Below are 14,287 nucleotides of genomic sequence, written 5' to 3' on the forward strand. Positions count from 1 at the left end.
GAGATAGTCTAGGCATGGAGGCACAAGCCTATAATCTCAGCAACTTGGGAGGCTGAGACAGGAAATTACAATTTTGAGGCCAGCCTCAGCAATTTAGCAAGGCCCTTGGCAACTTAGAGAAAACCTGTGTCAAAATAAAAAATAAAAAGGTGTGGGGACATAGCTCAGTGGTAAAGCACCCCTGGTTCCAAAAAGAAAAAGAAAGGGGGAGAGAGAAGAAATGACAGACAAGATAGAATGGAGACAGACAAAGATCGCCTCCTGGAAGAGGTTCCTGGGAGAGACCAGAGCCCCATGGTGGTTGTCCTGTTGTCCTCTAAACTCACTGGTGCCCCAAGCCTTTCAGACAGTTCTAGGGGTTGGGTGGGGGATGGCTGATCTCACCTTGTGGAGATCTTCCTGAAGACACTACCTGGTCTTTCACCACCTTCTTCCCCTCTCTGGCCAGCCAGAAGAGGGCCTGGGAGAGGAGGAGGACAGATGGAAAAGGTAGATGTGGATACTCACCAGGCAGGTTGAGGGTTCCATCCCCAATAAGGAATAGCAGCAGCAGAGGCCAGCAGCTGCCCATGTCTGTGCTGGTGGGTGGCCCCAGAGGGTGCTGGGAAGAGTTCTGGCCTGAGCAGAGGAATGGACAGATGGATAGCAACTCCAAGACAGGAGGCCTTGCTGGCTCTGGTGCTGCCTGTTTTCTGTTGCCGAGCACACTGCTCATCCCTAGCTATCAGACTCGTTCCCTGCTGGCCCCAGAGGGCTTTTCAGAACAGGAACCAATGCTGAAGGGAGGGGAGATGAGATAGTTTCCCATCAACTGCAATCAGCGGACCTCTGGGGACTGTCATTCCAACAGGTGAAGATCCCCAAGGTCCCCGATTGTCAGCCTTTGCTGAACAACGGGGCAGAACTCTGGGCCATCCAGACTTACCCCAACCTAACACCAGGGCACATGACTGATTCCTTGGATCTCCCTCCTGCTGGCCTAAGAGATGACCATTTGAGAATCCAAGTCTCCTGTCCTCCAAGGACTGCCACAGCTTTCTTAATCTATTGCCTGGTTCAGCAACCTGCTGAGGCTCCCAATGGCCTTTGGTGTGAAGATTCTAGATAGGCTTCAACAGGTCCCAAGTTCCCCAAGAGACTTCACCTGACCCACGAGATCCTCCTGCTTTCTTCTAGCAAACCTCAGTGCTGCTTTCTCCAGGAAGCCTGCCAGAACCCACATTTTTAAAAATATTTATGTATGTATGTATGTATGTATGTATGTCACGCTGAGGATCGAACCCAGTGTCTCATGCATGCGAGACAAGCACTCAACCACTGAGCTACAACCCCAACCCCAGAACTCACATTTTAACCAGTTAATCTCCATCGCCCAAGGACAGAGCTGCTTATACATAACTGCATAGCTTAGTCAATCGTGACCCCATCGGAGTAGGGCTCCCTAGAGTGAAGACCCATCTCCACCTTCGGACAGAGAAATAGAGGGTAGTACTATATCGTTTAGCAGACAAGGGCTCCCAGGCATGGAGTCCAGATTCACCCCCTCACCAAAATTTAGAATCCTATGGGCTGGGGTTAGATCTCTACCATTAAGTAAGAAATTTTCAGGGGGATGGATATTTTTTCCCCACATTCCACTTGAAGCTCCTGAGGGCATCAGATGAACTGACCTTGAGGGGCAAAGTCTATCTTCCTCATCAGACCTGGGGCAAGTAGCCAAAAGGAGTGGAGGCCTAGGGGTGCAAGTACCAGTCAGACACTGATTCCAACTCAAAACTTTATTGTCAATGGACAGCACCTGACCTCACTGGTCTTGGCAGGTGGGCCTTTCTCTTCTTGGTGCTTGGTCCATTTAGGCTGTATCCAGCTCTGAGCTGGAACAGGGGTCTGGAATACCCACCCTTAGGCCAAATCCTGGCTACCGTGGCCAGTACCCCCTTTCTCACGCATCTTTGCCGCTAGGGCTCCCATTCTCATCCAGCATCCTTCTCCATCCTGGCTCCTCTGGACCTGGGACTCACAGGTACAAGCCGTGCAGAGGTTGCCACCCTCACAGCCCCTGGGCCTCCGCCTCTGTGTAAGGAGAGCCTGGGCTCTTGCCAGCCTGTGCCAAGCCATGCTGGGGATGCAGGAAGCTGTGGAGCTGGCTGTGTGTGTGCTCGGCTCCCTCCTGCAGTCTCAATAGTTGAACTTCTGTTTGTTAAGCAGCATATTTGTGCCAGATTCATAAACCTGTAAACCCAGAGGTCTTTTTGTCAGTCCCTATTCTGACATGACAGATTCCTTTTCTCCCCACCTCCAGCCCCAACAGTTGTCCCATTCCAGGGCTCTTAGGGAAGTCCTTCATAGATCTAACTCTAGCTGACTAGTAGCCCACTCCGAGCTGGTGAGCCTAGGCATTCACCAGGCTTCAGGTCATCCTGTCTCAGCAGATGGGGTGGAGGCAGAGAAAGAAACAAAATTAGGCTAGTGTGTGCACTTGTTCTATCCAGAAGCTTCCTCTTCCAGGAGTCTTTTGCCCATAGATGAGTTAAGCATCTAGCTCTAAGGAGAAGCTGAACTGGCTCAAACATACCAAGAAGAGGTGGGTTTGTAGGCGTTAGAGAACTAATGGGCTTCTAGGGTGGAGCCTAATGGGAGGGGCAGAGCCTCTAGTGAGAAGGAACAGGTAGACCTTAAACCCATTGGGCAGTGACAGCTGGGATGGGAGGGAGTTTAGGGAAGGGCTGATTTTGGGACTGCGACAGATTTCCAACCCTGGACAAAAGGCCCAGTGGCTGGCTGGACTGGGCACAATGCGGCATGGACGTGGGGCAAGTGGGGATTGGGTGGAGGGAAGATGCACCTTTTCCCTGGTAACTAGCGCAGAGAGCAAGTCTTGCTTGGTAGCCATACTGTACATGTCTATAGAGGAACGGGTCTCCATCAACGTGCTCACTGACAGGCGCCTGTGCAGAAGTACCTCCTCCTGCTCCTGGTTGAAGCGAATGGAGCGCACCTCATCTATGATCCTGGGGAGCGGGGAGTGCGTCAGGGGCATTGGAAGAGGGGAACAGCCCTTCCACCTCTTCCTTGGTAAGTGCCCCTTCGTTGTATCCCTCACCCCCCGCAGAGCACCAGACCATGATGTGTGAGATGGGAGGAACCCGGAGGTCAGGATTCCAGCTCCTCCAGCAACAGGTTGGGGGACCCTGGACAAGTCACTTAACCTCTCTGGGCCCCAGGATCCTCGTTAGAAAATAGTGGGGGACTGCAGCCAGAAGAATCTTGAGTTTCCGCCCAGCCCTGACTCCTGGGACTCTTGGTGACCCCAGGACTCCCGCCCCCCTACGTGTTAAGCTCCTCTCGGATCTCCTTGTACTGCATCAAGTTCTCCTGTATCGCCTCAAGCACCAAGCAAAAGTTGTCGCACGTTTTTTCCGAGAGGTTTGACAGGGGGCCCCCCACAAGAGGTTCCTGGGGGACACCAGATTTCTCCAAGCGGGCTACTGCACAGTGCACGATTGGCAGCTCATCACCCCAGTCTTCCTCCTTCTCTGCGCCTGCCTGGGGGAGGAGGGATGGAGAGCTCAGACCAAGGGAGGACCAGTCTCTAGGGACAGTAAGGTTCTAATGCCCCTCATTTCAGCTCTAATTTTTTTTTCTTCTCTGCCTCTCAGGATGGAACCCAGGGCATGGCAATGGCTCCCACTGAGCTCCACTTTCAGCCTTCAGCTCCAATTCCTCTGGCCTCCTGACCTTGCTTCGGGTGTTCAACTACAAATGCACAAGTCCATCCTTCACGCTTTGGAAATTCTCACCCCTTTCTAAACTTAGCCACTCCCCATTTCACCCCGATAAATACTACCAGCAAGCTTCTAAAGCCCTACCTACTCTCAAGTCACAGAGCCCAGCCTTCAACCCTTCCAGAATTTTCTGTCTTCTCCGATCTCATGGAAGCTCTGCCCCTGAATGAATAGGACTGCATTAACTGACACCACGTGCCAAGCAGCGTTCGCTCACCCATTTACTCCTATGAGCCCTGTGAGGTATGTAGTAAGTAAGTGCTATTATTATTCCCGTTGTACAGAAGGGAAAATGAGGTTTAGATTGGTTAAATGCCCTAAGACCACCCAGCTGCACCATTTTGAGCTGTCATAGAAACATAGAAAATCCACTCCCCTTAGATGCCCCAGTTGGTGGGTGGGCGGTTCAGATGAGAGGCTGCTGCCTCCAGGTCTCTGTTTCGCCTTTCTCCAGGCCCTTGAGTGTGCAAGCACACGGACACGTGCTCTAAGTGCTTATGCACACACTCCTTTTCCTCCCCAACCCTCCCATCTCACGCACCTCACTAAAGATTATTCGATGCTCCTGCTGCTGCTCTCCTGCCTTCATCATTTGTTCCAGATTGGTGGTCACCACGACGACGAACAGGTTGATGCCAATGAAGCCACCGATGGTGATGAAGATGGCAAAGTAGATGGCAGCCCCAATCTCCATTGCGTACTCCCTATCCTCCATCCTGGAGATGGCAGGCAGGACCACGTCACCTTCCTCGCCCTTTGAGCCTCAGTTTCCTCATCTATGAAATGGGGAAATTATCCCAAGGCCCACTGGGACTTCTGCCTGCTTGGCTACTATTGCCAAGATCTAATTCTCTACTCCCAGTTGTCATCGCAGCTGCTCCTTACTGTGCTGCTAGGCAGTGGGTCAACTCTCAAACCAGTCCCGCAAGGTGATCTGCCACATCAGTATTATCAAGTTTAATCTATTAGCTGTACTATTATTCATGGTTTTTCTTACTTTGAAAACTAATTCAAGTTCATTATAAAAAGATTGGAAGAAAAACACATAGGCAAAAAAAAATACCATCTCCTGAGTTATCCACTATTAATACCTTGTTGAAAATTTCCCCTAAAATATTTCCCCCAAATATAGTCCCCTGTACCAGGCTCTATACTAAGAGATTGATACAGATTTTCCCTATTGATCCTCACAGCAATCCATGATATAGTTAATATGGGATTGTAATCCCATTTAACAGGGAAGGAAACTGAGTCTCAGAAGAAGAGAGATGAAGTAACTCGCCCAAAGTCACATGATTAGTATGGTAGAGCAAGAACTCAAAAGCCCAGTGCAACTTCACTGTGAGATGTGCAATTCTCTTCCCCTACCTACAACTTAATGAACCAGGACTACAGAGGCCATTTATCAACAAAGCTTCTACTCTCACCTGAAGGGGATAAAAATAAGTCACTGATAGTCATGCATGGTGGTGTCATCCCAGCCACTCGGGAGGCTGAGGCAGAAGGATCACAAGTTTGAGGCCAGCCTCAGCAACTTAGTCAGGACTGGAAAGAAATAGGACTTAGACTTAATCAGGAAGAGGTAAAGGACAGAACACAAAAATAACCTTGGGTAGTAGGTTTAAAAATGAAGTTTCCACTAAGGAGCTGAAAATACACTTTTCAGAAGAAGATATACAATCAATCAACAAATATATGAAAAAATGTTCAACATCTCTAGTAATTAGAGAAATGCAAATCAAAGGCTCTAAGATTTCATCTCACTCCAGTCAGAATAGCAGTCACCAAGAATACATGCAACAATAAGTGTTGGCAAGGATGTGGGGAAAAGGCACACTCATAAATTGCTAGTGGGACTGAAAATTGGTTCAGCTAATCTGGAAAGCAGTATGGAGATTCCTTAGAAAACTTGGAATGGAACCACCATTTGACCCAGCTATCCCACTCCTCAGTCTATACCCAAAAGACTTAAAAATAGAATACTATAGGGACACAGCCACATCAATGTTCATAGCAGCACAACTCACAATAGCCAAACTGTGGAACCAACGTAGATGCCCTTCAATAGATGAATGGATAAAGAAACTGTGGAATATATACACAATGGAATATTACTGAGCAATAAAAGAGTAAAACTATGGCATTTGCAGTTAAATGGGTGGAGTTAGAGAATATCATGCTAGGTGAAGTAAGCCAATCCCAAAAAACCCAAAGGCTGAATGTTTTCTCTGATAAATAGATGCTAATTCATAATGGTGGGAGTGGGGTATGGGATGAGTGGAGGAACTTTGGATGGGGCAAAGGGGAGAAGGGAGGGAGTTTGGGGGTGGGAAAGATGGTGGAATCAGATGGACATCGTTATCCTAGGTACATGTATGATTGCACAAATGGTGTGACCCCACTTTATGTACAACCAGAGATGTGAAAAAATGTGCTCCATTTGTATCCAATGAATAGAAGAGCATTCTGCTGTCATGTATAACCGGTTAGAACAAATAAATAAAATTTTAAAAATGAGTTTCCAGGGCCAGGATTGTGCTCAGAGGTAGAGCGCTTGCCTGGCATGCATGAGGCACTGGGTTCGATCCTCAGCACCACATAAAAAATAAAATAAAGATATTGTGTCCACCTAAAACTGAGTTTCTAGGAGCCCAGGCAGTTTGGTGGACTCTCTTATGGGCTGGAATTTGCCCTGTGACCACAGACCTGCTCCCCAGTCCAAGGCCTAGCCACCCAGCTGCTTAGCATGACAGGAGAGGTCTTCACAAACAGGGTCTGGTGGCACTTTGAATATGTGGAATTTCAAGGGGGACAAGGATCACAAACTCAGAAATCCACCCACAGGTATTTACTTTTCCCCAACTTAAAGCCTTGGCCACCCCCTTCCTGCTAGGCCATCCCAGCCCTGGAGGCCCCACTCTCACTGCGAGCCCTTCTCCCCACCCAGTTCCCCTGCCTTTCAGGAGCTGTGGTCCCCTTCTTGCCAGGTTGGGATGAGAGCCTGGAAGGTCCACCCTGTACTCACTGAAAGTCACTGTAGATGTCCAGCCAGCCGTCCTGTGTGATGCAGATGAAGAGAGTGTACAGGGCAACCCCCATGTTCCGGAAATGGTCAGGCACCAATGCACCAAAGAGTGTGACCCCAAACACTGAGAACACCTGCCAGAGAGACAAGGCCCCCCTAGATTCACCCAGGAGCCCTGAAGAGAAGACATGCAAATACATGCAAATTTTAAACAAAAGCTGCCAAGGGAATCCCAGGGATTCGGACCCCTGGGCCTCCCTTCTGCAGGACCCCTGCTCTCCCCAGTGACCCAGGGACTCTGTTCGGGGATGGGGAATGGCCAGGGTGGGGGAGGGTACTGACCAGCATAAAGAAGAGGATAAGGGCCATGATATTGGCCAGGTCAGGCAAGGACTGCAGGATGACATGGATGATCCGGGCCAGGGGTTCCACCGCCATGCACACATGAACCAGCCGAAGCACCCTGCAGCAGAGCCCCTCAGGGGTGTCCCCTCAGTCCTTCCCAGACCTCTCCCTCTTCTCTGCCCCGCCACCAACTGCCCAGAGGCAGAGCTGAGCCCCAGCTATTAACAACCTCCCTCTTTTCATTCCTGAGTCCAGACACGTTTCCCCCTCTCTTCAGAGCTCCCAGCTCACCTGAGTGTGTAGGTGACAGCCATGATACCAAGTTCTTTGATGAAGAACCCCATGAGCAAGATAAAGACGATAATGAAGTTGAGGATGTTCCAGCCGTCCTGGGGGGGGGGGCACACTTCTCCTGAGTCTGCCCTCCCCACACCCTGAGGATGGGGAGCTCAGTGTTCTTCTCAGAGCAGGGCCAGCCAACTGCCATCCAGTGCTGTCACCCTGCCGCTCCACCCCACAGCATGCCACAAAACACACACGCAATCATTGTCCCATCCATGTGTTGAAAGCCAAGTGCCACCTTAGAGACTCACAGTGGAGTCTCAGCTGAATGCCACCTGGCTAACGAACTGCAGAAGGCAGCCGTGGCCTACAGTTAGTGACCTGAACACACTTGGGTGCTCCTGCCTTTGGTGACACACACTACAGTTAATAAAATGGAAATAAACACTAATAAAAACACCAAAGATCACTGCTGCAGGAGGCCCGTGAGAGGTAAAACAGCACTCCGGGAACCCGGAAGGGACACAGGCAAATTCTGTGAGCCTTGTGTCCAGTATGGCACCTGCTCATACAGGAATGGAGAAGGTGGGGGAAGTTCACTTGTATGAAAAATTTTACCTACAATCCCACTTCTATAAATCTGATGGGCAAATTCTCCGGTATAGGTACAAAATGACATTTGTATAAAGTTGAAAATGTCCAAAGTACCCATTGGTTGGAGACTGGCACATTTATTTCATGGAGTACTATGTAGCCACAAAAAGACAAATAAGATAGATCACCATGTAGGATTGTCAGAACTGGGCACAGTGGCACAGGCCTGTCATTCCAACAAGTTGGTAGGCTGAGGCAGGAGGATCACAATTTCAAGGCCAGCCTGGGCAACTTGGCAAGACCCTGTCCTAAAAAAAAAAAAAAAAGGGGGGGGGGCTGGGGACGTAGGTCAGTGGTAGAGCGCTCGCCTAGCATGTGTAAGGGCCTGCACATTCAAGTACTGGAAAGAAAAAGAATAAAGAAGGAAGCAAAGATTGTCAGGATCTAGTAAGTGACCAAACTACAGCGTAGGACAGTGTTGACAGTTAGCTACTGTCAGGAAAAGGAGGACTAAAAATACATACCCATTTGATATGATTGTAAAAATAACTACTGGGAGGATAAACAAGAGACTATAAATATAAGGAGATTACCTAGAGAGGGTGAGGGTGAGGGGACTGCAGTGGAAGCAAGAATTCTGTGTACTTTTCAATATAATTTTGACCAATATGTATCTACGAATCTGCATTAAATACACAAAAAGGAAAAAATATATTTAATTTATTTATTTATTTGATACAGGGGATTGAACCCAGGGGTGCTTAATTACTGAGCCACATCCCAAGTCCTTCTTATGTTTTATTTTGAAACAGGGTCTAAGTTGCTGAGGATGGCCTTGAACTTGGGATCTTCCTGTCTCAGACTCCTGAGTCACTAGAATTAAAAGTGTGCACCACCACGCCAATTCTCTATCTCTTAGAGTTTGTGCCTGCACATACACATATATAGACAGGCAGACACAAGCCCACCTGTCTACGAATCTATCCTTTTATCCATCCATTATTAAGTTCCTACTGTATGCCAGATCCTGAATCATTTCCTGAGGATGCAAGGTTTCTGCCCTGCTGGGCTCAAAGAACACTAGAGGGACGTGGATCGACAGCAAATTTTAACTCCATGTGAGATAGATAAGTACACATTATCACGGGGACAGAGCAGCACCTGACCTAGCCTGGGAGAGATGGGAAGATTCTTCCCAAGGAGAAGACATCCCAAGGGATCTATAAGTAGAAGTAAAGCAAGTGAAGAGGAAAAATTGGAAGAGTACTTTGTGACACATGAAAATTATAGGAAATATAATTTTTCCTAAATAATGTTTTATTGGAATAGAGCTGGGCATGGTGGTACACAACTATAGCCCAAGCTACTCAGGAGGCTGAGGAAGGAGGATCATATGGGCCCAGGAGTTTAAGGCCAGCCAACATAACAAGACCCCATCTCAAAAAACAAGAGTGGGGAATGTGGTGCACACCTGTAATCCCAGTGATTGAAAGTTCAAGGCCAGCCTCAGCAACTTAGCTAGACCTTGTTTCAAAATAAAAAATAAAAAGGACTGGGAATGTAGCTCAGTGTTAGAGCACACTTGGGTTCAATCCCTATTACCAAAAATAAATAAATAAATAGCAAATAAACAAGGATCCCTGATCCTGAAAAGAAGGAGGAGAAGGAGGAGGAGGAGGAGGAGGAGGAGGAGGAGGAGGAGGAGGAGGAGGAGGAGATGATGATGATGATTCATTGGAGGGGGCTGGGGTTGTGGCTCAGTGGTAGAGTGCTTGCCTAGCATGTGTGAGGCACTGGGTTCGATTCTCAGCATCACATACACATAAATAAAATAAAGGTCCATCAAAAACTAAAAAAATATTTTTAAAAAAAGATTCTTTGGAATACAAACATGCTCAGTCATTTCTGTACTATGACTGCCTTTGTGCTACTAAGCAGAAGTGGGTCACTGCAACAGAAACTGTAGAGGCCGTGAAGCTTCAAATATTATTCTGGTGCATTACAGAAGTTTGCTGACTCCTGCTCTGGAGCTCTGTAAATCAATCTCATTTCCCAGATGCAGAATTCAAACTTTGCCCAACTAAAGAGCTGGAGGAGGCTGGAACAGGGATGGGAACTCAAACTCAGGGAGGCTGCACTTCTAGTACAATTTATCATCGGTTGTATCACAAACATTCAAAATTCTCTCTCTCCCCCTCCCCTCTCTCTCTCTCTCTCTCTCTACACACACACACACACACACACCCCTCAGTTTGCAGGGCAGGGACTTAATAGGGTGCAGCTCTCAGAGAGAAGGGGTGAAGGTGACAAGGTCCCAAGATCTCACCTTCCAGAAAATCCAAAAGCCATTGAGCCAGCTGAGGAGAACCTCACAGACAAGGATGGTCAGCACAATGTCATCTATGGTAGAGAACAACTGATAGTGTCTCTACAGTGACAGAGAAAAAGAGAGGGGCCGAGGTGTCGGTGAATAGGGTTGGGGGGGAGGCCAGGGAGAAGGGCATCTGGCGGGGTGGGAGGCCTCAGTCCCTGCTGCTTTTCAACTCTTCTGCATCTCTGTCCTTCCCGCGAAAACACACTCTGTGTTCATGCCAGGCACTGTGCTAAGACCACTCATGCACTGTTACCTGGGACCAGCAGCCCTGTCACTTGGGACCATCAGCCCTGTCCTGCAGAGTAGCTTCCTTTCCCATCCTACAGGTGGGGAGTTAGAGAGGGGCCCGTGTGCACACAGCTTGTTGACTGCTGTCCACTCTAGGCCTTCGCTCCTGACCTCTAGAGTAGGGTATTTGGGAAAGAGAGGTGGAGAAGAGACCCAACTAACTCTAGTATTGGAGGAAAAGGGGCCCTTCTCTGCTTGCCCCAACCACTCCTGCTATTCCGTGCCTCAAGTCCTTCAGGTCAGGCCTGACCAAACTCCTGGTGTCCTCCTGATTGTGGATCCAGTACATGCTCTTGGGTGCATGAATCAATGGGCAGATAACTAGGGTCTGTCCAAAAGACCCAACTCACTTCAACTCAACCTCAATCCTAACAGTTTGTCCACAGCAGTGACACCAACTAACAGCCCACAGCCCCCTAACTTCACGTTGACATCACGAAAATCACCTCTTCTCCTCCCTCTCTTTACTCCAATGGCCAACTAGACTCAGTGCCTTGAGGCTCAAGCCACACAGGGGGCCTCCGCCTTCTCTTTCCACCCCTCTCTCCTTCCCCCTCCAACTCGATTATCAAAATGGTGGTGGCATTTGCACTCTGAATTCATTTCCTGAGCCATAACGGTTCCTGACCTGTCCTCTGCTCTCCTCACTCTGCAAACATTGCAGTTGAGTTTCTGCCTCCAACACAAAAGAGATGACTCTGGTGCAGGTCAGGGGATGCGTCTAGGCCTCACCTCTCCACAGCTGGCCCTGTTGCCTGTTCCCTTGATTGGCCCTCTCTGTCCCACTCCACACCCCTGAACAATCTCAGTCCTACTCCTTTGGCTTCCTTATAGGTGTGACCTCACTGAAACCCTCTGTGTTAGCTATTGTATGGACACCTCGGGTACCACACTAACCTCCACGTGGTCCCAAACCTGCTTTTCCTCTCATCTCCACATTCAGACACACAGTGCCAGCCCTGATGCTGTTGCTCAAGCCGGAAGCTTCCCTTCCCTTCCTGCCCTCCCTTTGAATGAGATGATGAAATGTGAACACAAGGTGACATGTAATAAGTGCCCACTAAATGTTCAGTACAATAACATCCATCAGGAAGCTCCATGGATTCTACTCCCAGAGAGTTTCAAATGCATCTGACTTTTCACCCAATGCCATCGTCCTGGTCCAAGTCCCACCATCTTTCACATGGACCTCTGCAACTGGGTCCTGCCTGGCCCATCTTCCCCCATTCTTGGACCTGTCCCTTCCATAGTCCACACTGTGGCTGCCATTGCAAGTTTTCTAAAACACATATCTGGTCATTTCACTTCAAGGACATCTTCCTTCTCATAACATGGGATCTGGCCCCTGACCACCTCTCTGAATTCAGCTGATGCCACCACAAGGGACATGTTATTTATTTTTGCAGTGTTTGGGATTGAACACAGCATCTGATGTGGGCTAGCCAAGTGCTGTACCACCGAGCCATACCCCCAGCCTAATACACTGATTTTTAGTAGCACAATACATATATGTATACTGTGTAAGAAATTAAAATGTCAAGGATAAGAACAAAGTTATACTAAACTTCAAGTTGGGCAAAGAGAACTCTCCCACATGCTGGCTCTTTCCCATCCCTCAATCTCGCTGCTATGCCCAGGGGTCAAACTCAAAGCTTCCTGCATGCTGGGTAAGTACTCTACCATGGAACTACATCCACAGCCCTTATGCTTTATTTTGAGACAGGATCTCACTAAGTTGCTGAGGCTGGCCTTGAACTTGCAGTCCTCCTGCCTCAGCATCCAGAGTCACCATGCCTGGTTCCCATCTCCCTTTGCCTGGCCAACTCCTACTTACTGTTTCCTGTCAGTGTGAAGCTCTTCTCCTCCAGGAGGCCTTCCCTGACCTCCCACGTTGAGTCGGATGGTCTTTGAGCTTCCACTTACTCTTGTGAGACTCAGGCATTTGTGATGGCGTGTTTGTGTCTGAGATAGGAACTGGGTTTCGTGTGCTTTCAGCTAGAACCTTGGCGCTGAGTGGTCTGTGCCTGACCCAGAATGATTCTCCCTTAGTGACTGCCAAGACTGGACACTGTTCCTCACCAGGTGCCCATTTGCCTGCCTCTGCCCACACAACTCTTTTCCTGCCCATCTACAAATCCAACCAATTTCTCAAAGCCGGTCTCCAGAGCTTCCTCCACCACGAAACTTCCTTGACCTCCAGATCCCTAGAGGTCAGAGCTGACAGACCCTGAAAGCCTCCAATCCAACCATCAGAGACAGATGAGGAACCTGTGGCGCGAGAAGGAAGTGCCTTGCCCAGAACCCCATCAGAGCCAGTCGGGGCAGAGATGCAGACAGTGTCCCACCTGACCAAGGACAAAGTTGGTGCGGAGAGCGATGGTGATGGCGTTGACCACCAACAGCAAGGCCAGCAGCAGCTGGAAGGCTGGGTGCCGCAGTAGCTGCTTGATGTACATGCGAGTGATGAACTCCTGCATGTCCCACGCATCCTGGGAGGAGGCAGAGACCTTCCTTCAGGCAGGTGTCACCACAGCTTTGCTCTCCGTGTATGCGGGTCCCTGCGGGCCTGCTCTAGTTGCCTGAGATCATGGAATGCCGGCATTGGGGTGGAGGTCATGACATAAATGACCTAAAACAGGGTCATTGTTGGGGGGTATTTGTGTGGCTCGTGGCACGAGAGTCTGTACTGGGGACGCTGCTGATGACTATCATGATATAAGGGTTCCTTTGGGGGCACTGGCAGGTAGTCACTAATGTAACATGAGGGATCACTGCCGTGTAAGGTCGCCTTGCGGGCCATTAAGAAGGTAGAGGAAGGCCTGGTCTGTCCATGAGCAGGACTATAGAAAGGGCCTGGGGGATGAGGGTCACCGAAGGCCCCAGCCCAGCCCAGTCCTTACCTTTTCACTTGTGATGTCCCTGCGGTTGATGAGCACTTGCTCCTCGTGCCGTATGAAGGGGTCATGCGTGGCCCTCTGCAGGAGAGAGAAGAGGGCCCTCAGTGCAGCCACTGCCCCTGCCCAGCCCAGGATGCCAGCTCCGTGATGGGGCCAGGCAAGGGCCTTGTACCAGTAATTTCAAATGTCTGACGTTGGTGGTGTCTGTCCATTGCTGCCACCAGGTCTTTTGGTTCTCGGCCATCTTCGCTCTGTCCACATCCACTCCTCCTTTTCCAAGAAATGTCCCTCCAAACAGTCTTGCTCCCTCTCCTGGTGAGATCACAGAAGCAGCTGTGATCTCTAGCGTTCTGCATTCTACCAAGGCGTTCCAACTCCAGAAGCTCCTTCCATTGCCCTGGCTGCACCCCACGGAGGATGCCAGGGATGGTCTCCTGCACTGACTGTGGAGTCAAGGGACAGGTCCCTGCTCTGGATCTCTGAGATGAAGGTGAGGCTGGGATGAGAAATAGAGAGATGTTTTGTGGCAGGATCTTCCCCAAGGCAGACCTCCACCTGCACCCCTCCCGTCCCACCCTGGCTCCAGGGCTGCCCACCTGCCCTTCATGCTGGGTGTGTTTCCCCATCGACTAAGTAAAACATTTCCCACCTGTCCTCCCTGGGGAAGGGGGAGGGGAGCTCTTCTGGCTTCCTAAGG

The 14,287-nt window shown here is 49.6% G+C and overlaps 1 protein-coding gene across 1 annotated transcript; it reads right to left on the minus strand.

Moving 5' to 3' along the window:
* Positions 1-1,708: 1,708 nt before the first annotated feature.
* Positions 1,709-14,216, minus strand: Catsper4 (cation channel sperm associated 4). The gene is made up of 11 exons (XM_046468377.2): positions 14,187-14,216; positions 13,594-13,755; positions 13,039-13,182; positions 10,358-10,459; positions 7,447-7,544; positions 7,153-7,273; positions 6,811-6,944; positions 4,327-4,501; positions 3,332-3,546; positions 2,846-3,011; positions 1,709-2,232 (listed from the first exon to the last, which is right to left on the minus strand). Exons 1-11 carry the CDS (start codon positions 14,214-14,216, stop codon positions 2,179-2,181), a joined length of 1,401 nt encoding a protein of 466 aa, XP_046324333.1. The 3' UTR covers positions 1,709-2,178.
* Between the last annotated feature and the right edge of the window lie 71 nt (positions 14,217-14,287).

Source organism: Marmota monax, unplaced genomic scaffold (genome assembly GCF_021218885.2).
Source record: "Marmota monax isolate L192 unplaced genomic scaffold, Marmota_monax_Labrador192_F-V1.1 WCK01_AAM20220418_F8-fsc00008, whole genome shotgun sequence".
NCBI classification, from domain to species: Eukaryota; Metazoa; Chordata; class Mammalia; order Rodentia; family Sciuridae; genus Marmota; species Marmota monax.

Coding starts and splice junctions, on each gene's coding strand:
- Catsper4 (XM_046468377.2), bottom strand. CDS start 14,216: ATGGGGAAACACACCCAGCATGAAGGGCAG. Junction 6,945..7,152: donor TTATCCTCTTCTTTATGCTG/GTCAGTACCCTC, acceptor TCTCTCTGGCAG/GTGTTCTCAGTGTTTGGGGT. Junction 4,502..6,810: donor GACATCTACAGTGACTTTCA/GTGAGTACAGGG, acceptor TGCCATCTCCAG/GATGGAGGATAGGGAGTACG.